This window comes from Sus scrofa, chromosome 6 (assembly GCF_054392235.1).
Source record: "Sus scrofa isolate SSC_HxYL_T2T_F1_AM1 chromosome 6, Sscrofa_HxYL_maternal_Yorkshire_Landrace_v2.0, whole genome shotgun sequence".
NCBI lineage: Eukaryota > Metazoa > Chordata > Mammalia > Artiodactyla > Suidae > Sus > Sus scrofa.
The window spans coordinates 50,825,712-50,852,575 of NC_139388.1; the positions used below are offsets into that span (position 1 = coordinate 50,825,712).

General features: G+C 40.0%; 2 protein-coding genes across 6 annotated transcripts in view; both read left to right on the plus strand.

Annotated features, from left to right (window-relative positions):
• The window catches only part of NFKBIB (NFKB inhibitor beta), a 1,076,695-nt gene that overhangs the window by 188,607 nt on the left and 861,224 nt on the right, over positions 1-26,864 (plus strand). The gene's annotated exons all lie outside the window — the stretch shown is intronic.
• On the plus strand, positions 102-19,177 carry LOC102165762 (uncharacterized). Of its 5 annotated transcripts, XM_084960770.1 has the most exons (6): positions 102-2,024; positions 2,306-2,981; positions 4,170-5,763; positions 8,236-8,362; positions 10,159-10,257; positions 17,912-19,177. In XM_084960770.1, the coding sequence occupies exons 3-6, from the start codon at positions 5,755-5,757 to the stop codon at positions 18,955-18,957; spliced, it is 1,281 nt and encodes a 426-aa protein (XP_084816896.1). In that variant the 5' UTR covers positions 102-2,024; positions 2,306-2,981; positions 4,170-5,754; the 3' UTR covers positions 18,958-19,177. The 5 variants fall into 5 exon arrangements, with proteins under 5 accessions (XP_084816896.1, XP_084816895.1, XP_084816897.1 ...); XM_084960769.1 differs by lacking the exon at positions 2,306-2,981 and having other exon boundaries at positions 102-216; positions 5,681-5,763; XM_084960771.1 differs by lacking the exon at positions 2,306-2,981 and having other exon boundaries at positions 102-216; positions 5,681-5,763; positions 10,162-10,257.

The following is a 26,864-nucleotide window of genomic DNA, read 5'->3' on the forward strand; positions in this document are numbered from 1 at the left end:
CAGGTCAGGGTGCCAACCTGGCGGAGATAGCAGTGCGCACGCGCAGTCCAGCCGCCACGCCCAGAAGTCTCCAGGCCCCGCCCCGGTGGCTGCTTTGCGTTAAGACTTTTACGACTCGGAACCAGGCACCACAGTCCAGTAGGTGACTTCCACTCTGGACCTTTTTCCCTGTTGCGCACTGCACGTGTGTGGCACTCGTCGGGGCAAGAAACTGGCGTGAGTGGCCGCGGAAAAAAATGTGCAGAAGTAGCTCCAGCCCACTAGGGACGATGAGTGGCAGTGAGAATGGGATTGCGGGGGGCGCTCAGAGCCTGGAAGCCCAGAGCCGCCGCGCGAGTCTGCCCGCCCCCTCGGGCCTGTGGGTGCTGGAGCAGCGGGGAGGTAGTTGGAGGAACCCTGTGAGAAAATCGGAAGGGTGCTTGTTTGTGAGAGGCCGCGCTCCGTGCCACGTGATGGTTCCACGGCGGTGGGTGCCCTTTTGAGACTGGACCTAGATGAAGGTTGCCAGTAAAAAGAAAGAGTCGTCGTTAGGGTAGGCAGTGAGATCAGGAATTGCAGCCGGGAGAGTGGTTTCATCTCTGTCTTAGAGTGAGTGCGATTGTGAGACTGAGAGGTATGTGTTCGATCTGGCACAGCGGAGACACAAGGTGCATGTCCTTTTTTGTGAACGTGGATTTCGGTGTCTCTGTGGTGTCGTGTAACATATAGCTGTTTGTCCCGCTGCTGCTTCTAGGCTTCTCAAACGTACTCGTCTACCGAAGAGATGTGAGCACAATTGAGAAATCTGGTTTTGAGTCCTGCGGGACACATTCCAGCTGCTGAGATCCGAATTTTAAATCAAGAATTGCCCTGAGACAGGCTCCTGGGAACGTATTTCTAAAAAGACTCCAAGAATAGGATTCTTTACGCAGATTACGGCTCCCAGATAGTTCTCTTGGGTTCCCATATATTTGAGTATGATACCATTTCTTGAGCTCTGATGCAGATTGTATAGTCTTACTTGATTTTGGTTCTATGTGTGAGGTCACGGCGGGTATAGTAGTCTTGAAGGGTGGAACATTAAAAAATGCCTAACATTGTTTTTATTTTATGTCATTCAGATTTCTATAAGTCAGTAACAAAATACGAAGTAAATGTGATGAGCACTTGAATGTCAGAGGGACACCTGTACACTAGTCTTCCAGAAGAAGAGTTCTGATCCAGAGGTCCTTTGTATTTTGGGGCTTACAAGGGGCCACAGACCCTTTGTAATTGTATAGAATTACTGCATATATTTGTAAAAATGCATTTTTCAAAGGTGTACATAACCCAAAAGATTAGACCTGGGTAACTGATCTGCAATCTTGTTATACCCTGGGATGCATTTGCACAAAATTAATGATTATGCTAATGGGACTGGTTATGAAAATCATATGACATCCACGAGACAGAATATTATGTAGATAATATAATTTCTGTTTATAAGAATTAATCCTTATAAGAAGAAAATGGCTGTGATCTAATGTTAAGGAATCTTAGTATTGTAGATAATTAGTAGTGAAGAAAATTTGAAATTATATATGCAGCTCATTTAAAATGGGAATTTTGTACAAAGTTTTGCAAGGATTATATCCAGAAGGATAGTTTAATTGGTTTCTCATAGAAGAACGAAGGTGTTTAGTCACATTTATTGAGCATTTTCTGTGAACTTTTCTACCTATTTGGTATACATATTCACATTTATATGTGAAGGCAATTTTCCTTTCCATTAGAGTATTTATAGCGAAATGTCTTTAATTATATCAGTGAAGTACAGCTAAAGGATGCTAAAGAAGAGATAAGTGGTATTTATTTTAATCACATTGATTTTTTTCATTGTAGGTCTAGTATTTAGTCTTTTGTTGTTTTGTTTTTTTTGTCTTTTTTCTTTTTAGGGACTCACCTGCGGCCTATGGAGGTTCCCAAGCTAGGGGTCAAATCGGAGCTGCAGCTGCTGGCCTGCACCACAGCTCAGGGCAACACCAAATCTTAACACACTGAGCAAGGTCAGAAATCGAACCCGCATCCTCATGGATCCTAGTTGGGTTTGTTAACCACTGAGCCATGATGGGAACTCCTAGTATTTATCGTTTTTTTTTTTTTTTTTTGGTCTTTTTGCCTTTTCTAGGGCTGCTTCCTGAAGCATATGGAGGTTCCCAGGCTAGGGGTCTAATCGGAGCTGTAGCTGCCAGTCTACGCCAGCGCCACAGCAATGCAGGATCCGAGCCGCTTCTGCGACCTACACCACAGCTCACAGCAACGCCAGATCCTTAACCCACTGAGCAAGGGCAGGGATCGAACCCACAACCTCATGGTTCCTAGTCAGATTTGTTAACCACTGTGCCATGACGGGAACTCCTTGATTTTTTTTTTAATGAGGAAAACATAGCCTCTTCCCAAAGTGATATCCATAAATATTTATAATACTTTGAAATATCTTAATGTTTTATTTATGGTGATGGAATTAATACAGGCCTATTCCAAAAAAAATTCGTTTCCTTAAGGAATTTATTGAGAAGAAAGCAAGAGTAACCCATAATATCTCTAAATCTCTGTTAAATATCGTTAACATTTGGTGTATATTTTTCCAATTTTTCTTTTTCTTTTTTTATGTGGTTTTGTTTTGGCAGAATAAAATTGATCCAGTAAAGGAGACAAGGAGTCTAACTCACAGTTCAAAAAAGAAATGTAATCAACTGATAGGTTTCTTTATACCTCTGTATGTGTAGGGAGAAGAGGGAAGGGCAGAGAATCTTGTTTGAAGAGCATTACAAGTAATAACAGTTATTACAAATGTTATTTGAAACTTAATTACCAGGACACATATTACTCAGTAAGACACCTTTTCATAGTTAATGACTTAGAGATATAAGATGACTTTCAGGGAGTTCCCATTGTGGCTCAGCAGTCACCAACCCAACTAGGATCCCTGAGGATCCGGGTTTGATCTCTGGCCTTGTTCAGTGGGTTAGGAATCCAGAGTTGCTGTGAGCTGTGGTGTAGGTTGCAGTCACCACTCAGATCCCATGTTGCTGTGGCTGTGGTGTAGTCTGGCAGCTGTAGCTCTGATTCAACTCCTAGCCTGGAAACTTTCATGTACTGCGGTGTAGCCTTAAAAAGAAAAAAAAAATTACTTTCACAAAAAATAACACTCATCTCTGATTTCCAAGGTGACTTGCAAGTACAAACAACATTTCCAAACATAGTTGTTATACCAGAAAATAAATATTATATTTATAAATACTTGCTTAAATGTCTATATTATGCAGAACAATAAGATTCATTCTCCAGCTGGTATTCTTAATTTTATCATACTGTTCTTTGAACAGGTTTATGATTCTGAACAGTTTTTCTTGTTCTTTATAGCTGCTGGGGACTGATGAAGGGGACATTTTCTCTTTTCCTGTCATATAATCTTTCTCTCTCTTTTGTTGTTTTTGGCTGCCCCGAGGCATATGGAGTTTCTGGGCCATGGGTCAGATCTGAGCCACAATTGCAGCCTATGCTGTGGCAACACAGGATCCTTAACCCACTGCGCCAGGCCAGGATCGAACCTGCATCCTGGCTCTGCAGAGACACTGCCAATCCTGTTGTGCCACAGCAGGAATTTCCTCTCTCTTTTTTTAATTAATGATTTTATTAAGCTGGAGTTCCCGTCATGGCGCAGTGGAAATGAATCCGACTAGGAACCATGAGGTTTCAGGTTTGATTCCTGGCCTGGTGCAGTGGGTTAAGGATCCTGTGTTGTCGTGAGCTGTTGTGTAGGTCTCAGACACAGCTAGGATCTGGTGTGGCTGTGGCTGTGGCGTAGGCCCAGGCTGCAGCTTGGATTCAGCCCCTACCCTGGGAATCTCCATATTTTTTTTGTCTTTTTAGGGCTACACCCTTGGCATATGGAGGTTCCCAGGCTAGGGGTCTAAGGGGATCTCAGCTCCCAGATCAGGGACTGAACCAAAGCCATAGCAGTGAAAGCACTGAGTCCTAACCACTAGACCACCTGGAAACGCCCATAATTTTTTTTTTTTTTTTTTTGGAGAAGTCTTCGCCTTAACAAATTAAAAATCATGTAAAGGAGTTCCTGTCATGGCTCAGTGGAAACAAACCCAACTAGTACCCATGGAGGTATGGGTTCCATCCCTGGTCTTGCTCAGTGGGTTAAGGATTCAGAGTTGCCATGAGCTGTGGTGTAGGTCTCAGATGGGGCTCCGATCCAGCCTTGCTGTGGCTGTGGTGTAGGCTGGCAGCTGTAGCTTCAATTGGACCCCTAGCCTGGAAACTTCCATATGCCACAAGTTTGGCCCTAAAAAGACAAACAAACAAATAAATAAACATCACATACATATTTCATGTTTCTAGTCAATTGTAAAATGATTATAAAGTAAACTTTAAAAACAAACGAAAAACCAAGATCTAAGTGAAAAGATAGGGATCGCTGATGAATTCTGATCATGGCAAGGTATCTTTTATATCTTCGTTATTTTTTTCTTGTTTTTTGTTTTTGTTTTTCATTTGTTTGTTTTTTGCCTCTCCTGTGGCATGTTGAAATCTCCAGGCCAGGGATCTAACCCATGCCACAGCAGTGACAATGCAGGATCCTTAACCCACCAGGCCACAAGAGAACTTCTTGGTTGTATTTCATTGTTTCATGTATGGACTAAAACCCACTAAGTACACAATGACTCATTTCTAAAGACACCTCCACCCCAAAGCAAAATGCAAAATATAGCCAAATATATGGGCTGTTAATATATAACCATATAAATTTCCAGGTTTTTCTATCTTCTGTTTTTATGATTGTCTGCCATTCTCCTCTCTTTATTGATTAATGTATTCTTTTATTTCCTAAATATAAATATGTTAGTCAACCTGATTTTTCTGTTGCATATTCATATGGGATATGAATATGGGATATTACATATGGGACATTCTTTTTTTTTTTTCTTGGTCATTTTAGGGTCTTTTTATGCATGTGTGCGGCATATAGAAGTTCTCAGCCTAGGGGTTGAATCAGAGCTGTAGCTGCTGACCTATACCTTGGGAACGCTGAATCCTTTAACCCACTGAGCAAGGCCAGGGATCGAACCTGCATCCTCTTGGATACTAGTCGAATTCATTACTGTTGAGCCACAACAGGATCTCCCTGGAGTATTTTCCACATGCTTAACTATTCTTCCCAATTTAATATTTAATGACTATTTTGTCTTCTAGCATAATGTTGGTCTGTCACATATTTAACTAGTAAGCTTTATGGGGCTCAGATGCTGAACATTCCTCATCCATCTCTGATATTTTTATCAACTTCACCCACTTTCATGGCCTCTTTTCTCTCTTAAAGTTGGGAATGGAAAGAGGAAGATCTGCTCAGAGCAGGACCAAGCTGCCCAATCTCAGGTTCATAGCAATCTTATCACAGTGGTACATTGGCCAGAAATTTTTCTCCCGAAGTATCTGGCTCTAGTTTCAGTGGAGAATTGACTCTGTACCCGAGACCCTGGGAACTGAGTGAGGGAATGGACTTGTCCACAGTTCTAACTTACTCAAGTTGTGTGCAGTGCAATGTGATTTGAAATCCGGACTAGAAGAGCGAAAATAGTAATACTGGCTTAGTCAAGTGGGGAAACACTAAAGCAAACTGGCCTCAAGGTTTTTCCTCTTCTCCCAGGTCTGCGTTTTCTGGACTATGCTTTTCTGGTAGAGGAACCCAGAGGACTGACCAGCTCTTGCAGGTCTAAAACCATGGCCCGTGTAAGTTGATGTTTCTCTTCTTGTTGAAATGTGTGTTTTTAGGTCATGTAAGTATTTTCATTAATTTTCCACAAGTTCCCTAAGAGAAAATTCCATCAAATAACCTATTGCCAGGGAAATATATGGCCAAATTACCTAGCACTGTCTCTGTGTGGCCCATTCTAAACTAACTAGTGTTGATGTAATTGTTTACCAAATTATTCAACGTATTTTAAATGCCGATTCTGCCATGAAGGGCAATGATGGGATAGTGGAGTTTTATGCCATGCAGGTTAGTTTGGGGATGGAGACGATGGTTCTGTTTAACTATCCATGGCAAGACTTTGAAGTTTTCCACAGACCTGAGGTTTCCAGGTAGATGAGGTTGAATTTATCATTAAATGATGTGAATCTTAATGTGTAGTGTGAAATTTAATGCTTTGTATGGATTAGTGTATCATTGGGCTTTTAACATGGAGGTCATGGATTTGCTCACAAAACCATGAAACATAAATAGTACGCTATTTTGTTATTAAATGAGACATGCTAAGTATATGTAACATCTATATAATTGACCAGCCTTCTTCAGTATCATTTAAACCAGTATATTATCTTTTAGTGCATATATATATATATATATATATACACACACACATATATATATATATTATTTTTTTTGCATTTTAGGGCCGTGCTTGTGGCATATGAAGGTTCCCAGGCTAGGGGTCAAATTGAAGCTGTAACTGCTGGCCTACAGCACAGCTGCAGCAATGCAGGATCTGAGCCGCATCTGCAACCTACACCACAGCTCACTGCAGTGCCGGATCCTTAACCCATTGAGCAAGGCCAGGGATCGAACCTCTGTCCTCATGGATACTATTCACATCCATTAACGGCTGAGCCTAGTGCATAATTATTTACTCTGAAACATAGTATCTTAAAGCAGCATATCTCACAGTTTCATTGAGTCAGGTATCTGGATGTGGCTTATCTGGATGTTCTGCTCTGGGTCTCTTAGGGGTTATGTGTTGGTCAGGGTTGCAGTCATCTTAAAGTGAAACTTTGAATGGATTTGCATCTGCACATACTGAAGCATTTGTTGACAGGATCCAGTTCTTCATGGCTGTTGGCCTGAGGGCCTTTGGCTGGCAACTGCCCTTGGTTTATTGTTATGTGGGCCTCTCCTTAGGGCAGCTCACAGCATGGTAGCTGGCTTCATTGAAGTGAGCAAGTGGAGACAGCAATAGAGAATAACCAATGAGGAAATCAGTTTTTTTTTCCAGCCACACACACAGGATGCAGAAATTCCCAGGCCAGAGATTGAAGCTGAGCCACAGCAGTAACCCAAGCCACAGGAGAGACAATGCCAAGTCCTGAACTGCTAGGCCACCAGGGAACTCCAAAATCATAGCTTCTTAGAACCTAATGTTGGAAGTGACATTCCATCACTTTTCTATATTCTATTGGTTAGAAATAATTCACTCTCACTGGATTCAGCTCACATTCAAAGGGAGGGGATTGCCTGAGGATATAAATTCCAGGAGATAGAGATCATTGGTAATCAATGAAGTTACCTGCTCTGCTCAAAATAAGGGAAGTATTCAGTGAGAAATGGTAGATGGCAACAAAAGTGCATAGCATTATATATAGTTGATAAAATAGAACCTTAGAATCATGGAAAACCTTCCAAATGTTGTGCAACCTAATTGAATAAATGATTAAATCTAATTTATTTATAAAATACAGTGTTATATGCCAAAATAATACATGTATTTGTTGAAACAAGCAGAAGTGCTTATGGTAAGATCAGACATAGTGAAGTACTTGATGCTCGAAGAAAGGCTTAATTATCCAATTCAATTTTCTAAAATTGGGAGAAATATTCATTAATCAAGAATTTATGAGGTAGATACCATTTAGACATTATTCTTTGTTTTTTTGTCTTTCCAGGGCCGCAGCCTCGGCATATGGAGGTTCCCAGGCTAGGGGTCTAATCAGAGCTATAGCCGCCGGCCTACGCCACAGCCACAGCAATGCCAGATCCGAGCCGCGTCTGCAACCTACACCACAGCTCACGGCAACGCCGGATCCTTAACCCACTGAGCAAGGCCAGGGATTGAACCCACAACCCCATGGTTCCTAGTCAGATTCGTTAACCACTGAGCCACGATGGGAGATCCTCCTAGACATTATTCTTATATACGTTTTTTAACTAAGGAGGAAAATGTTATTTTGTCAATTTCCAAATGGTTCAGATATTTATAAGTATCTCAGAGTTTGAAAGACATCTGATTCATGTCTGCAGCCTTTGTAAAAAAAAAAAAAAAAAAAAAAAAGTATACATTGTGCTTTAGTCTCTTTCCATATCACAGATTGACTGCCTACATGCTTTCATTTTCTCTTTTCCTAAAGAGAAGTCCGTCATCTCCTCTGCTTCTACTTTCAACATATTTTCTTTAATTTCCCCACTAATACATGTATTTTCTGTTTCAGGGATCCCTGACATTCAGTGATGTGGCCATAGGCTTCTCTCAGCAGGAGTGGGAATGTCTTGATCTTGTTCAGAAGACTTTGTACCGGGATGTGATGATGGAGAACTATGGTAACTTGGTTTCACTGGGTATGTCCATCAGCTGCAAGTAACTTAGATTTATGTAGACTCTGCTCTATAGGCTATACATTTTTTTCCATAGCAATTTTCAGGGCCACCTTTCAAGAAACTAGTTAAATTTGTTTTCTCTCTTCCCCAAAAAGTGGTTTGAGCTTTGTCAGGTTAGAAATGGCAGCTCCAGAAGTTCCCTTGAAGCACATCGGGTTAAAGGTCTGGTGTGGCTGCTGTGGTGTGGGTTTGATCTCTGGCCTAGGAACTTACGCATGCTGAGGCCTTGGCCAAAAACAACACCACCAAAAACAACAACAACAATGACAAAGAAATGGCAGCTCCATTAAACACGCTCCTCTTCTCTTCCTTCAATAATATTCACATCTCCTTGTGTTCTTTTTTTTTTTTTTTTTTTTTTGCATGTGCTTCTCTCCCATAATGACCAAGCAGCTAAATTAGAAATTTGTGGCATAGGAGTTCCTGTTGAGGCACAGGGGAAACAAATCCAACTAGGAACCATGAGGCTGGGAGTTTGATCCCTGGCCTGGCTCAGTGGGTTAAGGATCTGGCGTTGCTGTGAGCTGTAGTATAGGTCGCAGACGCGGCTCAGATCCTGTGTTGCTGTGGCTGTGGTATAAGCTGGCAGCTGTAGCTCTGATTCGACCCCTAGCCTGGGAACTTCCATATGCTGCAAGTGCGCCCCCCCCCCAAAAAAAAAAAAGAAATTTGCGGCATATATTATAACCATTGTCAAGGGATCCAAGTTTTTTATTCATTCGTGCCCCAAATTGCTATAATACTCCATTTTATGATCTAAAGTAGTTTCAGGGGTATTGGCTTGACAGAGGATCCAGAATTGCTCTCAATATCGAAAGAGCCTCTACAACTTATATGGTGATGGATTAGATAATTGGAATTTATTTAAAACTGTATCAAAAGCATTTCATCTCCAAAAACAAAGTTTATCTGATTTGTGGTTGAAAGTTATAATTCATGAAAATTACATTCGAAGTGGAATAATAATGATAAACAACAGGATCCTATTATATAGCACAGGGAAATATATCCAATCTCTTGGATATATTGGAAAATAATAATAAATAATTGGAATATAATAATAATTGGAAAATAATAATAAAAAGATTGTATATATGTGTATAACTGAGTCACTTTGCTGTATAGCAGAAATGGTACATCATTATAAATTAACTATACTTTAAGTTTAAAAAGTAAAAAATAAAAATAAAAATAAAAAATAAAAAAATAAAAAGTAAAAAAAAAAAAGCAAAAAAAAAAGGAATGAATATCTTCTAGCCATCTTTTCTTATGCCCTCTAGTGACATAAAAGCCTAAGAATAATGTTAATAGCTAACATTTTAATTATTGTGTACTAGTTATTATTCTAATCACATTATGGAATTAACTGATTAAAATAACTGAGAATATTAACTGATTTAATTCCTCCAATGGTGCTGTTATTTCCCTCATTTTATAAATGAGAATCCTGAGGTATAGTGGATTTAAATGAATTGTCCAAGGTTATACCCAGCTGGAAAGTAACAAAGGCAGGAATTGATCCCAGGCTTCTGAGTATGTTTTTAACCACATTAGGCTTACTCTAAGAGTTAGGGAAGATGCGAGTTTAATAAATGAACAGCAGAACAAACACTTTCCCTCTCCTGACTGATATCTTGTTCTTTAATTCTCTTATTCTTCTCTAAAATAGTTGACATCATTATGTCCTTTTATTATAATTTTAATCTTGACTAGTTGCAAGTTAATTTTCCATCCTGTGGCATTCTTTTTTCTTTAAGCAGACCATTACATTTCTAAGCCAGATGTAATCACCTTACTGGAGCAAGGAAAAGAGCCCTGGATGGTTGTGAGGGAGGAAACGGGAAGCTGGAGAACAGGTGAGTAAGAACAAGTCAGGTAGAAGTCCTTTGTGTAAGTGAGAGCCCTGGTGATAGATCAGTTGGTAAACACATTGTTGAAGCATTGGTTGGAAGGCTCCCTTCTTGGTGAAGGAAGGCTGGTGATGTGAAAAAGAAATACTCAGCTTCATCTTAACCTCATTAATTATTCACCGTATTATATTTCATGCTGTTCACTCTCCTTTCACAGCAGAGCTATTTACCTCTAATTTGGGCCCAGATTCTTTTTCAGTGTGACTCTGTGTCTTAAAAATAGCATTCATTCCTATGTCTGGTAAATATTTGAATAGTCTGAGTTCAGTTTGGGACCAGTTACGAGTAGAGCTGTTAGGAATGTTTGTGTACAAATATTTTATAGGGTGAATACCTACAAGTGGAATTGTTGAGTAGTAGCTGCATGTTTAACAATTTTAGAAATTTCACATTGCTTAATTCCATTTACTCCATATCCCTTCCAACACTAGGTATTGTCAGTCCTTTAAATTTTAGATATTATAGTTGGTATGTGGTTTTAATTTACATTTTCATAATGACTATGATCTTGAGTTTTTTTTCATTTACTGATCATTCATATTTTTTGGTGTTTACTCATTTGAAGTCATTATTTTCTTGTATTTGAGGGTTAACTATTCTTTATTTTGGATACAAAGTCCTTTTGAAATATTAAAAATATTTTTCTCACAATGTGACTTACCTATTAATTTTATTAACAATATCTTACAAGGAGTTTTTAAATTTTTATGTATTCCCAATTATCAAATTGCTCTTTTATGATTTTTTGGGGGGGTATATTATCCAGGAAATCTTTGCCTACTCCAAGGTTGCAAAGTATTTTGCCTATTTTTTTCTTGACCTTTTATAATTTTTACTTTTATGTTTAGGTCTGTATCCATTTTGAGTTAGTTTTTTATTATGGTGTGAGTAGGGGCCAGGACTCGTGTATTCCCTATGGATGTCCAGTTATTCAAGCAGAATTTTAAATTTATTTTTCATTTTTATTTTTTGCTTTTTGGGGCCACATCCGCAACATGGAAGTTCCCCAGCTAGGGGTCAAATCAGAGCTACAGCTGACAGCCTACACAGCCATAGCAATGCAGGATCCAAGCCACATCTGCAACCTACACCACAGCTCACGGCAACACTGGATCCTTAACCCACTGAGCGAGGCCAGGGATGGAACCCACATCTGCATGGATACTAGTCGGGTTCGTTTCCATTGTGCCACAACAGGAACTCCTGATTAGCATTTTTAAAAAAGGAATTTCCTGGAGTTTCTGTGTGGTTTAGCAGGTTAAGAACCCGACTAGTATCCATGAGGATGTGGGTTCCATCCCCGGCCTCGCTCAGTGGGTTAAGGATCTGGCATTGCCACAAGGTGCATTGTAGGTCGCAGATGGAGCTTGGATCTGGTATGGCTATTGCTGTGGGATAGCTGTTGCCTAGCCTGAGAACTTCCATATGCCACAGGTGCCCTTAAAAAGAAAGAAAAAAAAAAAAAAGAATTTTCTTTCCCCATTGAATTGCTTTGACTACCTTTGTCAAAAGTAAAATCATTGTACATATGTATGTCTGTTTCTAGTCTCTATTGTGTTTTTCGTGTTGGCATAGAAAATAAAGTCTTACAGTAGGTTTTTTCATTTGTGACTTTTGTTGAATTGAAATAGTTTTCTTTGCTTCCTAGTTTCTGAGTTTATCTATCTGCCTATATATCTGTTACCTGAATGGGTATTCAATTTTGTGAAGTACTTTATCTGAATCTATTAAAGTGATTATTTTTCAAAACTTTGTATTCCTTGTATCCCTCCATAATCCTTCCTGCTCTATCTCCCTCCAACTTTCCTTTTTTTTTTTTTTTTTTTTTTTGGTCTTGTCTTTTTAGGGCCTCACCCATGGCTTATGGAGGATCCCAAGCTAGGGGTCGAATTGGAGCTGTAGCCGCTGGCCTACACCACAGTCATAGCAATGCCAGATCCCAGCTGCACCTTCGACCCACGCCACAGCTCATGGCAATGCCAGATCCTTAACCCACTGAGCAAGGCCAGAGATCAAACATGCGTCCTCATGGATGCTAGTCAAATTTGTTTCTGCTGAGCCATGACAGGAACTCCCAGCTTTCCAACTTCTTAGGTAAGCACTCATCTACTTTCTGTCACAACAGAGTTGATTGCATATCTACCGTTTTATATAAACAGAATGATAGTGTGAGTTTTTCATCTTGCTTCCTTTAGTCAGCATAATTATGTCATAGATAATCCATGTTGTTATATATATTTTACTTTTTTTTTTTTTTTTTTTTGTATTTTTGCCATTTCTTGGGCCGCTTCCTCGACATATGGAGGTTCCCAGGCTAGGGGTCGAATTGGAGCTATAGCCACCGGCCTACACCACAGCCACAGCAATGTGGGATCCTAGCTGTGTCTGAGACCTACACCACAGCTCACGGCAACGCCGGATCCTTAACCCACTGATCAAGGCCAGGGATCAAACTTGCAACCTCATGGTTCCTAGTTGGATTTGTTAACCACTGAGCCACGATGGGAACTCCTATATATTTTACTTTTTATTGCTCAATACTACACCAGTATTTGGTTGTACCACAATTTGTTTATAAGCTTTTGAATGGACATATGCTTTCATTTTTTTTTTTTTTTTCTGGCCAAATACCTAGGAGTTGAATGTCTGAAATGTATGGTAGGTGTACATTTAAATTTGTAAGATTTTAAATTTAAATTTAGATAAATAAGATTATAAATTTAAAATTGTAACAAACTGTTTTACAGTGTTGTTATATCATTTCACATTTCCACTAGCTGAACAATTCATATGGTCAGTCTTTACTTTTCATCTTTGAATAAGTATATAGTGGCATTTTGTTGTGGTTTTGTTTTTCCGTAATGACTAATGATGCTGAGTATCTTATTTGCTGTCTTCTTTGGTTTATTATTTTTTAAAATCTTTTGTCTGTTCTGTTAGGTTGTTTGTTTTCTTATTGAACTTTAGTTTTCGTATTTTACCTTAAAAGATATCCTTCTTATTATTCTCTTGTTTACTGTGACTATTCCTTTCATTCTTATAGCAGTGACTTTGGAGAATAGAAGCTTTCAATTTTGACAAAGTGGAATTTATCAATTTATTCATTATGAATCATGGTTTTTGATGTTGTATCAAAGAATTTTTTTGTCTAGCTCAAGGTCACACAATTTTTCCTTTTTTTTCTCAAAATTTTTATAGTTTTATGTTTTATAGCCTGTGATCCATTTGTGATTTATTTTTGTTCGTCAAAATATTGATTCTTTTTTTGGCATATGACTATTACAGTTGTTCCCGCATCATTTCTTAAAAAGACTATCCTTTCTTCACTCTGTTGCCTTTGAAATAATGAAAGGAAGTTTTCCATATGTGTATGCATGGATTTCTGATAATCTGTTCCTTTGATTGTTGTGTCTCGATGTCAGTATTAAATTTGTTGTTTACCGTGTCTTCATAAGTCTTATATTATAATTAAGTAGTGTTTTAGTCCTTCTCCTGTAGTCTTTTCCAAGTTGTTTTGACTCTTCTAGGTTCTTTGCATTTCCCTATAAATTTTAGGATCAGGAGTTCCCGTGGTGGCGCAGTGGTTAACGAATCTGACTGGGAACCATGAGGTTGCAGGTTCGATCCCTGCCCTTGCTCAGTGGGTTAAGGATCTGGCGTTGCCCTGAGCTGTAGTGTAGGTCGCAGACGCGGCTCTGATCCTGCGCTGCTGTGGCTCTGGTGTAGACCAGCGGCTATAGCTGCGATTCGACCCCTAGCCTGGGAACCTCCATATGCCGCAGGAGTGGCCCAAGAAAAGGCAAAAAGACAAAAAAAAAAAAAAAAAAAATTTTAGGATCAGATTGTCAATTTCAGCATAGACAACAAAAAAGTGTGCTGGGATTTTTACTGGGCATACATCGAATCTATGAATCAATTTCATCAATCATTATTTATCAAGTTTTCATTACATGAACTTTTTTGGCCACGCCCACAGCATGGGGAAGGTCCAGGGCCAGGGACTGAACCTGAGCCACCACAGTGACAATGACAAATCTTTAACATCTAGGCCACCAGGGAACTCCCAGTATGTCCTACTTTTAATGCTACTTTATTTATTTCATAAGCTGCATGCTATATGAAAATTCCCAGGCCAGGGATTGACCTACAGCTGCATCAATGCTAGATCCTTAAACCAACTGCACCAGGCTGAGGATCAGACTTGCACCTCTGCAGTGACCCGAGCTGCTGCAGTCAGATTCTTAACCCACTGCATCACAGCAGGAACTCCGATGCTACTTTCCTTTTTTTTTCCTTTTTTCTTTTCTTTTCTTTTTTTTTTTTGTTTGTTTTTTTTTGTTTGTTTGTTTTTTTAGGGCTGCACCCTCAGTAGGCTAGGGGTCGAATTGGAGCGGTAGCCACTGGCCTACGCCACAGCTACAACCATGTCAGATCCAAGCCGTGTGTGCAATCTACACCACAGCTCATAGCAATGCTGGATCCTTAACCTACTGAGCAAGGCCAGGGATCCAACCTGTGTCCTCCTAGATGCTAGTCAGATTCGTTTCTGCTGAACCACGACAGGAACTCCCCAATGCTACTTTAAATTGTATTTATAAAATTTGACTTCAAGTATTCTCTGATATTTACATGATGGTCATATATGCTTCAGCCTTGCTAAACTCAATTATTATTTTCTAGTAGCTGTTTTGTAGATTATAGCTGAGTTTCTACACATGTGATTGAGTAATCTGTGATTAAAGACATTTTTGTTTTTTAATTTTTCTCCTGCATGCCTTTATTTTCTTGCTTTATTGCACTGCCTTGAATCTCTAGTCCAGTGTTGAGTAGAAGTGGTGAGGGCATAACTTTCTACTGTTCCTTAGCATATGTAGTAAGCATAATTCACCATTGGCTATGATGTTAGCTGTGGAGTTTTTGCAGGTGAGCTTTACTAGGTTAAGTTATTTTTTCCTGGTTTGCTGTGAGTTTTTATATGGGATGGATGTGGCTTTTGTTAAATGCTTTAAAAAAAATTTTTTTAGGAGTTCCTACTGTAGCATAATGGGTTAAGAATCCAACTGCAGTGGCTCGGGTTGCTGTGAAGGTGCAAGTTTGATCCCTACCCGGGCACATTGGCCTAAAGGATCCAGTGTTGCTGCAGCTGTGTCAAAGTTTGCAGCTGCAACAAGGATTTAATCCCTGGCCCAGGAAATGCCATATCCCACAGATGTGGCCATAAAAAAAAAAAAATTTTTTAGACATGAAAAAAAATTATCAATTTTATTTTGTCAATATAGTGAATTATATTGATAGAATTTTTAGCTATCACTGTGGTCTGCATGTTTCTGTCCCCTAGCATTCATACCTTGAAATCCTAACCTCACAAGATGATGGCATTAGGAGGAAGGGCCTTTGGGAGGGGTTTAGGTCATGAAAGTGGAGGAGCCCTCATGAGTGGAATTAGTGTTCTTATAAAGAGTTCCCATGGCAGTCCCTAATTCCTCTCATCTTGTGAGGACATGTTGAGAAGGCACTAGCTATGAACCAGGAAAAAGGACATCACCAGAACATCACCATACTGGTGTCTTGATTTTGGACTTCTCTGGAAGCACGAGAAATAAATTTCTGTTGTTTATAAGCTACCCAGTCTATGGCGCAAAAGAGCTAAGACAGGCATGATCTTTTTTATATATTGGTGGATTCTGTTTGTTAGGACAGTGTTTAGTATTTTGCATATATGTTTACAAGGTTGTATAGTGTGTAACTTTCACTCCTTATGTTGTTTTTCCTCTATTTGGTGGCAGATTAACTAGCTGCATAGTGATTCACGACTCAATTTTCTGGGAGAGTTTGTTTAGAGTCAGTACTACTTCTTCATTAAGTATTTGAAACAATTCACCAGTGATACCTCCTGTGCTTGGAATTTCCTTTGTGGGAAGGTTTTCAAATTGTTTACTAGATATAGTAATTATATTTAATTTATATCTTTCTCATGCATGTTGTCATTGTTGGTAATGGTGAATGTTGTACTGATCTATACCCAAACACCAAATTAAGAAATTTCCTTCTCTGGCTGTTTTTGTACCAGCATTCCCCCATTACTTTCCAGTTTGGTAGTACTCCCTCTCATTGTTCTTTTTATTATTATTATTATTTTTTATTTTTTTGTCTTTTTGCCTTTTCTAGGGCTGCTCCTGCAGCATATGGAGGTTCCCAGGCTAGGGGTCTAATCAGAGCTGTAGCCACCGGCCTACGCCAGAGCCACAGCAATGCCAGATCTGAGCCACGTCTGTGACCTATGCCATAGCTCTTGGCAACGCCAGATCCTTAACCCACTGAGCAAGGCCAGGGATCAAACCTGAAACCTCATGGTTCCTAGTCAGATTCGTTAATCACTGAGCCATGATGGGAACTCCTCCCTCTCATTGTTCTTATAGCCAGAAATAGTGTGGAGTTTCTGTTGGAATTTTTGTAGCCCATGCTTGCCCCACAATAACTGGGACCTGCGCTTGAAGCAAGTGCCTGAACGTGAGTTAAGCAAGAAACTCAGTTCAGTCTGGGTGCTTTGTAAAGTCTGGCTCCTTTTCAATACCCTCCTTCTTTTATTGGCAGTCCTTCTGTAGTTAATTTTTGTATTCTGTCAAGTGTTTATAGTTGAAATCAGTCAAAGAGGGGGATGGACTGTAGGCACTTCATGACACCATCCTGGAGTCTTTTTTTTTTGTCTTTTTTTGCCTTTTCTAGGGCCGCTCCTTAGGCATATGGAGGTTCCCAGGCTAGGGGTCGAATCGGAGCTATAGCCACTGGCCTACACCACAGCCACAGCAACCCGGGATCTGAGCCGCATCTGCAACCTACACCACAACTCAGAGCAACGCCGGATCCTTAACCCACTGAGCAAGGCCAGGGATCGAACCTGCAACCTTGTGGTTCCTAGTTGGATTCCTTAACCACTGCGCCACGACGGGAACTCCCCCATCCTGGAGTCATTTAATGATGAGAAACGTTTTCCTTCTCTTGTTTCATTGCTGATTCACGGCTTTTTATTGCATGCTTAATATCTGTCGCAATGACTTTTACGCTTCTCTTTGTTCTGTATGTGCCTTGTAGAGCTGGTTGTTAAACATTCACCAGTGCTCTACTGCATGAATTATTTCTGAGCCCACCTTTACATTTTCAAGTTTTATAACCATATTTTAAAGTTCTTTTTTTTTTTTTTTTTTTTTGTCTTTTTGTCTTTTTGTCTTTTTTGTTGTTGTTGTTGTTGTTATTGTTGCTATTTCTTGGGCCGCTCCTGCGGCATATGGAGGTTCCCAGGCTAGGGGTTGAATCGGAGCTGTAGCCATCGGCCTATGCCAGAGCCACAGCAACACTGGATCCGAGCCGCGTCTGCAACCTACACCACAGCTCACGGCAACGCCGGATCCTTAACCCACTGAGCAAGGGCAGGGATCGAACCCGCAACCTCATGGTTCCTAGTCGGATCCGTTAACCACTGCGCCACGACGGGAACTCCATATTTTAAAGTTCTTTAAACCATCCTCTAATGGGTGAAATTTTCATTTTTCTCTTTTATAAAATGTTTTGTGGTGAAAGAAACTTTTCTTATTTGTTCTAGATTTTGAATCAAGATATGATATAATCAGCTATGGAAATATGTACATTTCTACAAAACCTTCATCTCTTACTCTGCATCACAGAATCAATAATGGAGAGAAACCATACGGATGTAAGGAATGTGGGAAGGCCTTTAGTCGTCATACAGACCTTAGAGTACATCAAATAATTCATACTGGTGAGAAACCGTACAGATGTAAGGAATGTGGGAAAGCCTTTAGTCGTCATACAGACCTTAGAGTACACCAAATAATTCATACTGGTGAGAAACCGTATGAATGTAGGGAATGTGGCAAAGCCTTTAGTCGTCTTACAGACTTTAAAGTACATAAGAGAATTCATACTGGTGAGAAACCCTACGAATGTGAAGAATGTGGGAAGGCCTTTAGTCGTGCCTCAAACCTTGCTCAACATGGAAGAGTTCATACTGGTGAGAAATCCTATGGATGTAAGGAATGTGGGAAGGCCTTCAGTGACATTGGAACACTTAGAATACATCAGAGAATTCATACTGGTGAGAAACCCTATGAATGTAAGGAATGTGGGAAGGCCTTTAGTCAAGCCTCAAATCTTATACAACATGACAGGATTCATACTGGTGAAAAACCCTATGAATGTAAAGATTGTGGAAAGGCTTTTAGTCATGCTTCACATCTTGTTAGACATGAGAGAATTCATACTGGTGAGAAACCCTATGAATGTAAGGAGTGTGGGAAGGCTTTTAGGAGTAGCCATCAACTCACTATACACCATAGATTTCACACTGGTGAGAAACCCTATGAGTGTAAGGAATGTGGGAAGGCCTTTAGTGTGTATGGACGACTTACTCGGCATGAAAGTATACATAGTGGTAAGAAACCATTTGAATGTAACAAATGTGGGAAGTCCTTTAGGCTCAGTTCAAGCCTTAAGGTACATCAGAGTATTCATACTGGTGAAAAACCCTTTGAGTGCTACAAATGTGGGAAGTCCTTTAGACTTAGTTCAATGCTTAAGGCACATCACAGAATTCATACTGGAGAGAGACCTTACGGGATATATGTATAGTAGACAGTGGGATTGCAGCACTGGAGAAGCAGTTTAAATGAAGAGAATGTGAGAAAGCTTTTCACATTTCAGTTCTTATAAAGCATCAACTAATTTGTGCTGGCAAGAACTCCTTGGAATTTAAATAATATTTGAAGTGTTTCAGTTATGACCCAAATATTGCTCACCTTCAGAGAATTTATATTGTACTTTATATTAGAAAATCTTCTATGGAATTTTATAAGTGGACTATGTTTTACTATTCACTGGGTGGCTCTTTGGCCAAGGGTACAAGGCAGTGGGTGCCACCAAGGAAAAGACCAGTGCATGATTTGAGGTCATGAAGAACAAAAAATATACCCTGGGAAAAATACACAGTGTTTACTTACAGTAAGAGGGGAAGTAGAGGCACAAAGTCAAGGTCCTTGCAATGTGTTAGTAACCCATGGCCAGCAGATCAACTCCACATCTGACATGGGCAGTATAGCTGCTCACAGCCCACTTTGTTCTGCAGTGGCAGAATACCACCTTCTTTTTTTTTTTTTTTTTTTTTTTTTTTTTGTCTTTTTGCTATTTCTTGGGCCGCTCCCGCAGCATATGGAGGTTCCCAGGCTAGGGGTTGAATCGGAGCTGCAGCCACTGGCCTATGCCAGAGCCACAGCAACACTGGATCCGAGCCGCGTCTGCAACCTACACCACAGCTCACGGCAGCGCCGGGTCGTTAACCCACTGAGCAAGGGCAGGGACCGAACCCACAACCTCATGGTTCCTAGTCCGATTCGTTAACCACTGCGCCACGACAGGAACTCCCAGAATACCACTTCTTCCACATGAAGTCTGACATCCAGAAAACTGGGGGCTTGTCTGAGTGCCACTGACACCTGTGATTAAGCAGATCAAAGGAGTCTGACACAGAGATAGCTATTCATCCAGTAAGCCTAGCAATCTATGAGAGCTCTTTATTATTTTGGTAAAGGAATATCGCAGCCCCAAGAAGTTCCACTCTTTTTTCCACCAGCTTTACTGAAGTATAATTGGCAACAAAAACAACAACAACAATGAAAAGCCCTCTAAATTTAAGGCATACAAGTGGTGCTAAAGGGGAAATTTATAGCTATAAACATTTAAATTAAAAAACAAGAAAGGAGAAGTTCCCTTGTGCAGTGGGTTAAGGATCCAGTGTTGCTGCCACAGCTGTGGTACAAGCTTCAAGTATGGCACGGGTTTGATCCCTGGCTTGGGGAACTTCCACATGCTGTGGGTACAGCAAAAATAATAAAATATAAAAAATAAAAAGCAAGAAATGTCTCAAAATAACAACCTAACTTTATAGCTTAAGGAACTAGAAAAAGAACGAACAACACAAAGCTAGCAGAAGGAAGGAAATAATAAAGATTAGAGCAGTGATAAATGAGAGAATAGAGTAAAACAGAAAATCATGAAACAAAAGTTCTTCAAGAAGGTAACAAAATTGGCAAAACTTTAGCTAGATGCATTATGAAAAAAGGGAGGAGATTCAATTATAAAATCAAAAGTAGGAAATTTCTGCTGTGCATGAGGGTGTGGGTTTGATCCCTGGCCTTGCTTAGTGGGTTTCGGATCCAGCATTGCTGTGAGATGTGGTGTAGGTTGCAGACGCAGCTCAGATCCTGCATTGCTGTGTCTGGTATAGGCCAGCAGCTGTAGCTCCAAATTGCCCCCCTAGCCTGGGAACTCCCATATGCCTTGGGTGTGGCCCTAAAAAAAAAAATCAAAAGTGAAAGTTGGGGGACATTATTGCTGATTCTATAGATGGGTATTTTACTTTTTTTTTTTTTAAGAGCCAAACCTGCAGTATATGTAAGTTCCCTGGCTAGGAGTCAAGTCAGAGCTGCAGCTGCCAGCCTGTGCCACAACCCCAGCAACATGGGAACTGAGCTGCGTCTGCAGCCTACACCAGAACTCATGGCAGTGCCAGATCCTTAATCCACTAAGCAAGGCCAGGGACTGAATCTGCATCCTCATGGATACTAGTCATTACTGCTGAGCCCCAATGGGAACTCCTTACCGATTCTATAGAAATGAAAGGATTTTAATATATAGAAATGAACAAGTGTATGCTAATTAATTGGATAACCTACATGAAGTGGACAAATTCCTAGAACCATAAAACCTACCAAAACTTAATCATGAAGAAATAGAAAACCTGAATAGATTGGTAACTACTCTATAACTAGTAAGGAAGTAACAGTATATGAAAAATCTCCCAACAATGTCAAGTCCTGGACCTGGTGGCTTCACTGGTGAATTTAAACAAGAACCAATACCAGTCTTTCTCAAACTTCGAAAATGTTGAAGAAGAGGGAATACTTCCTAACTGATTCTTTGAGACCAGCACAACCCTATTACCAAAGTTAGTCAAAAACACTTTAAGAAAGAAAACTACAGAACAATGTCACTATGATCATTGATCCAAACAAACCTCAACAAAATAGTAGCAAACAGAATTCAGTAGCATATTAAAAGGATTATACACAATGACCAGATGGGATTTATTCATGTAATGCAAGGGTGGTTCAGCATATGGAAGTTCACCAAGGTACCATGTCACATCAGCAACATGAAGGGAAAAAAACCCATTTCAGGAGTTCCTGAAATAAGTGTACAGTGAAAGCTACAAAACATTGTGGAAACAAATTATGGAAGACATAAGTGGAAGTACACCTCATGTTCATGGATTAGAAGACTTAATGTTATTAAAATGCCAGTACTACCCAAAGCAATCTACCAATGACATTTTTTACAGGCATTTTAAAAACCCACCCTAAAATTCCTATGGAATCTAAAAGGACTTCCAAAAGCCAAAACAATCTTGAACAAAACTGGAGGACACACTTCCCTTCAAAATTTACTATAAAGCTGCAGTACTCAAAACACTGGGGTAGTCACATGAAGACAGACATAACAACAAATGGGATAGACTAGAAAGCCCAGAAATAAGCCCTTGCTATATGGTCAAGTGATTTTTGACAATGCTGCCAAGACCATTCTATGAAGACAGCATCATTGGTGCTGGGAAAACTGGACATCTACATGCAAAAGAATGTGGACCCTTGCCTAACACCATGTACAGAAATTATCTCAAAATAGACTGAGGACCTAAAACAGTAGCATTCTTAGAATAAAACAAGACAAAAGCTTCAGGACATTGGATTGGGCAGTGTTTTCTTGGATATGACACCAAAGATACAGGTAGCAAAAGAAAATAAGACAAATTGGACTTAATGAAAAATTAAAAAATTTTTATATCAAAAGACACTATCCAGGAGTTCCTGTCTTGGTGCAGTGGTTAACAAATCTGACTAGGAACCATGAGGTTGCAGGTTTGATACCTGGCCTTGCTCAGTGGGTTAAGGATCCGGCGTTGCCATGAGTTGTGGTGTAGGTCGCAGATGTGGCTCGGATCCCGCGTTGCTGTGGCTCTGGCGTAGGCCGGTGGCTACAGCTCTGATTTGATCCCTATCATGGGAACTTTCATATGCTGCGGGAGCGGCCCTAGGAATGGCAAAAAGACAAAAAAAAAAAAAGAAAAAAGACACTATCCATTTCAGATACTCTAATTAAAGCTAATGGAATATGATTCTCAATAAATTATTTTTGAAAAATACTTGCCTGTAATTATGTATCTCCTTCAGTAGATGAGAATATGTAGGTTGTGGTTACCTGGAAGAAAAAAAAGAAAAAGACACTATCCACAGAGTAAAAAAGCAATCCGCAGAATGGGGGGAAATACTTGCAAATCATATATCTGATAAGAAATAACATCCAGAATATGGAGAAACTTCTAAAACTCAACCAACAACAGAAAAGAATTCATAAATGAGCAAAGGACTTGAATAGACATTTCTCCAAAGAAGATATATGCCTGGGGATTAAGCACATGAAAATATGCTTAACATCACTAATCAAAGAAATGCAAATCAAAACTACAAGATACCACCTCACTCTATTAAGATGGCTACTATTCGAAAAGAGAAAAGAGTAAGTTTTGGAAAGGATGTTGAAAAGGTGGAACCCTTCTGCTTTATTGGTGGGAATGTAATATGGTACAACTATTGTGAGAAACTGTGTACATTCCTCAAAAAATTAAAACTAGAATTACATGTGATCCAGCAATTCCACTTTGGGGTATATCCTTAAAATAACTGAGGTCACAGTCTCTAAGAGCTAGTCTACATTCACGTTCACAGCAGGATTGTTCACATTAGCTAAAACGTAGAGGAAAACCAACTTGTATAAGTCAAATGTTCATACATAAAATGGACGGTTATTCAGTCTTTAAAAAGGAAATTTAGCAATATACTAAACAAAGATAAACCTTGAAGACATTTTCATAAACTGTCATGAAAGGCAAAGACTGTATAATTCTGCTTATATGAGGTACTTAGAATAGTCAAAAATCATAGAACTCATTTAAACTTAATTGCCTCTTGAACCCTATATCCAAATACAGTTGTCTTCTCAGGTACTGGGGGTTAGGATTTCAATATATGAATTTTGGGCAGGCACATTTAAGTTCATAACGGGTCAATTTGATAAAGCATGGTCCAAAGCTTCAGGCATTCAAAAAAACCATTTTTAGACAAGATATTCCAAGAGGTCAGAAATTATTTCCCAGAAGCTGGTAAGGGGAATTTGGGCAATGTGTAGAATTTGGGCAAACCAAGGCTGATGTGTTATCAGTTGACTACACACCATACAAGCACTAAACCTAAGAAAGCTAATCAAGAAAATAAGAATAGCTAGAGATAAAGAGGAATATGATGATAAAAAGTGACTTCATTTAAGTATTTGAGGGTTTCCTGTTGTGGCTCAGAGGGTTAAGAACCCAGTGTTGTCTCTGTGAGGATGCGTGTTTGATTCCTGGCCTTGTTCAGTGAGTTAAAGACCCGGCTTCGCCACAGGCATAGATCACAGATGTGATCCGCTGTGACTGTGGTGTAGGCCTGCAGCTATAGTTCTCATTTGACCTTTGGCCCAGGAACTGCCACTTGCTGCAGGTGTGGCCATAAAAAGAAAAAAAATAAAATAAAATATTTGAAGAGTTCTTGCTGTGGCACAACTGGATCAGAACTTGGTCTCTGCAGCACCAAGAATGCAGGTTCAATCCCCAGCCTGGCACAGTGGATTAAAGGATCCAGCATTACCATAGCTGCAGCATAGGTTGCAACTGGCTCAGATCTGATCCCTGACCCAGGAACTCTATATGCCACTTGGCTGCCAGAAAAGGAAATAAAATATTTGAAGTAAGAAATGACAACACAAAGGTAAAATAGAAAAGCTGGCGATTACAGTGAAGGGCTTTTAACCCACCTCCCTTAATAAAGAACAAGCAGAGGAAAAAGTCAGTAAAGAGAATATCTGAGTAACATGAGGAGTAAAGAATACAATACCCTGTAATGACTGAATATGCTCTTTTCCCATGCAATGGAACAATAGAAAAATTAATCATACGGTTGAGCCATAGGTTTCAATGCATTTTAAAAGATTAGAATTGTTCAGGTCATGTCCTAGGAGTAGAAGGGATCTTATATCTTAAAGTATTTTACCTACAAAAAATTTTTCTTGGTGAAATATTGAATACTTTTCCCCTGAGGTTTGGAGTAAGACAGAATATCCACAGTCACCACTACTACTCAGCACTGTTTTGGAGAGCTTAGCAAGTGCAAAAGGCAAGTAGAAAAAGACTTAAAGGTTGGAAAGGATGGATGTTCCTGGCTAGCAGGTTAAGGATCTGGTGTTGTCACTGCTGTGGCTCGGGTTGTTGCTGTGGTTTGGGTTGAATCCCTAGCCTGGGAACTTCTGCATGCTGTGGGTGTGGCAAAAAAAAAAAAAAAAAAAAGCTGGAAATGAAATAATGAAATTATTATGCTTACACAGAATATATAAAAGAATTTCAGGAGTTCCTGCTGTGGCACGGTGAGTTAATGATCTGGCTTGCCTCTTTGGCATTGCGGGTTCAATCCCTGGCCTGGTGCAGTGGGTTCAGGATCGGGTGTTGCTGCAGCTGTGGCATAGGTCCCAGGTTTGGCTTGGATTCAACCCCTGGCCCAGGAACTTCCATGTGCCATGGGTGGGGTGCAGCAAAAAAAGGAAAAAAAAAAATCAGGCACTTAGAATTAATATATGAAATTAAGGTTGCTGGCTATATTTTAAATATTCAACATTTAAAAAATTGTATATATATGTACCATCAACACTTTTAAATGTTATTTTTAATTATCATTTGCAATAGTATTAAAAAACATCAAATACCTAGCAGTAAATCTAACAAAAGACATGCAAAAATTTCTACAAAGAAAATTATGAACTGTATTGAGATGAAATAATAACTAAATAAATGAAAGAATGTATACTGTGTTTGTAAATTGGCAGACTGTTGAAATAATTTCATTTCTTTCAACCAGAGCAGTATATATATAGTCTTTTTCTTTTTAGGGCCACACCAATGGCATATGGAGGTTCCCAGGCTAGGGGTCTAATCAGAGCTGTAGCTGCTGGCCTACAGCAGAGCCACAGCAACTTGGGATCTGAGCTGCGTCTGCGACCTATACCACAGCTCATGGCAACACCGGATCCTTAACCCACTGAGTAAGGCCAGGGATTGAACCAACAACTTCATGGTTCCTAGTCGGATTCGTTTCCGCTGTGCCACGATGGGAACTCCACAAAGCTGTATATTTATTGCACGTTCCTACCCCCTCACCCCCACAAAACCCATCAGGATGTGTGTGTGTGTGTGTGTGTGTGTGTGTGTGTGTGTGTAAAATTGTCAAGCCGATTCTAAAATATATTTGGTGAGTTCCTGCTGGGGTGTCTCTGAAACGCTAGGATGCAAGTTTGATTCCTGGCACAGCACAGTGGGTTAAAGGATCCAGCATTGCTGCAGTGAGGCATAGGTTGCCAACTGCAGCTCTGATCTGATCCCTGACCCCAGAGGTTCCTGCATAGTGCAGTGGGTTAAGGATCTGGCTTTGCCACAGGTGTGGCACAGGCTGCATCTGTGGCTCAGGTTTTATTCCTGGCCCAGGAACATCCATATGCTGCAGGTGTTGCCATAAAAATAATGTGTGTGTGTGTATATATATATATTTTTTCAAATATATATATATGGATGTGAGGGTGATCTGGCTGCGACATCTGTCACCCCATTGATCGCCAGGGGTGATTCGGCTGATCTAGCTGACTAGGCAGGCGTCCCCTTCCTCCCTCACCGCTCCACGAGCATCTCTCCCGAAGCTGCAGGCTCAGAAGAAGAGGACGACCATCCCCGATAGAGAAGGACTCTTCTTCAGTCAAGGGTATATGAGTAGCTGCGCTCCCCTGCTAGAACCTCCAAACAAGCTCTCATATATGTATATTTGAAATTGGAAGGGACCAAGAACAGATAAGACAAATTTCAAGAAGCAGGAGGAGGAAGAGGGGAGGAACAAGAGCAACAACAACAAAACTGGAGGACTTGTACTGGCAGGCATTGAGACTAACTGTCCCTTATGGCCTGAGAACTATCCATATGGCCTTGGCCAAGGATAGACAGACCAATGGAAATGCAGAGTCCAGAAACAGGCTCACGTATGTAAGACAAAATAGGTTTTGCTGGGTGAATTGAATTTATGTATGGAAAAAAATCCTGATGCATACTTTATACCCCCCCACCCCCATAACACATATAAACACACCCCTTATTCATATGAATTGAACTAAATCTGGGAAATAAACAATAAAGCTCTAGGGGGGAAAATAGAATATTGAGAGTAGGTAGTAATTTCATAAATAGAATATAAAAAGCACAGTGCCATACAAAAAAATTGATAATTTAGGACTCAGCACTTTTCACCACTGCGGCCTGGGTTCAATCCCTAGTCTGGGAATTGAGATCCCACATCAAG

Coding starts and splice junctions, on each gene's coding strand:
- LOC102165762 (XM_084960770.1), top strand. Junction 8,363..10,158: donor TGGTAACTTGGTTTCACTGG/GTATGTCCATCA, acceptor TTTTTCTTTAAG/CAGACCATTACATTTCTAAG. Junction 10,258..17,911: donor AACGGGAAGCTGGAGAACAG/GTGAGTAAGAAC, acceptor TATTTGTTCTAG/ATTTTGAATCAAGATATGAT.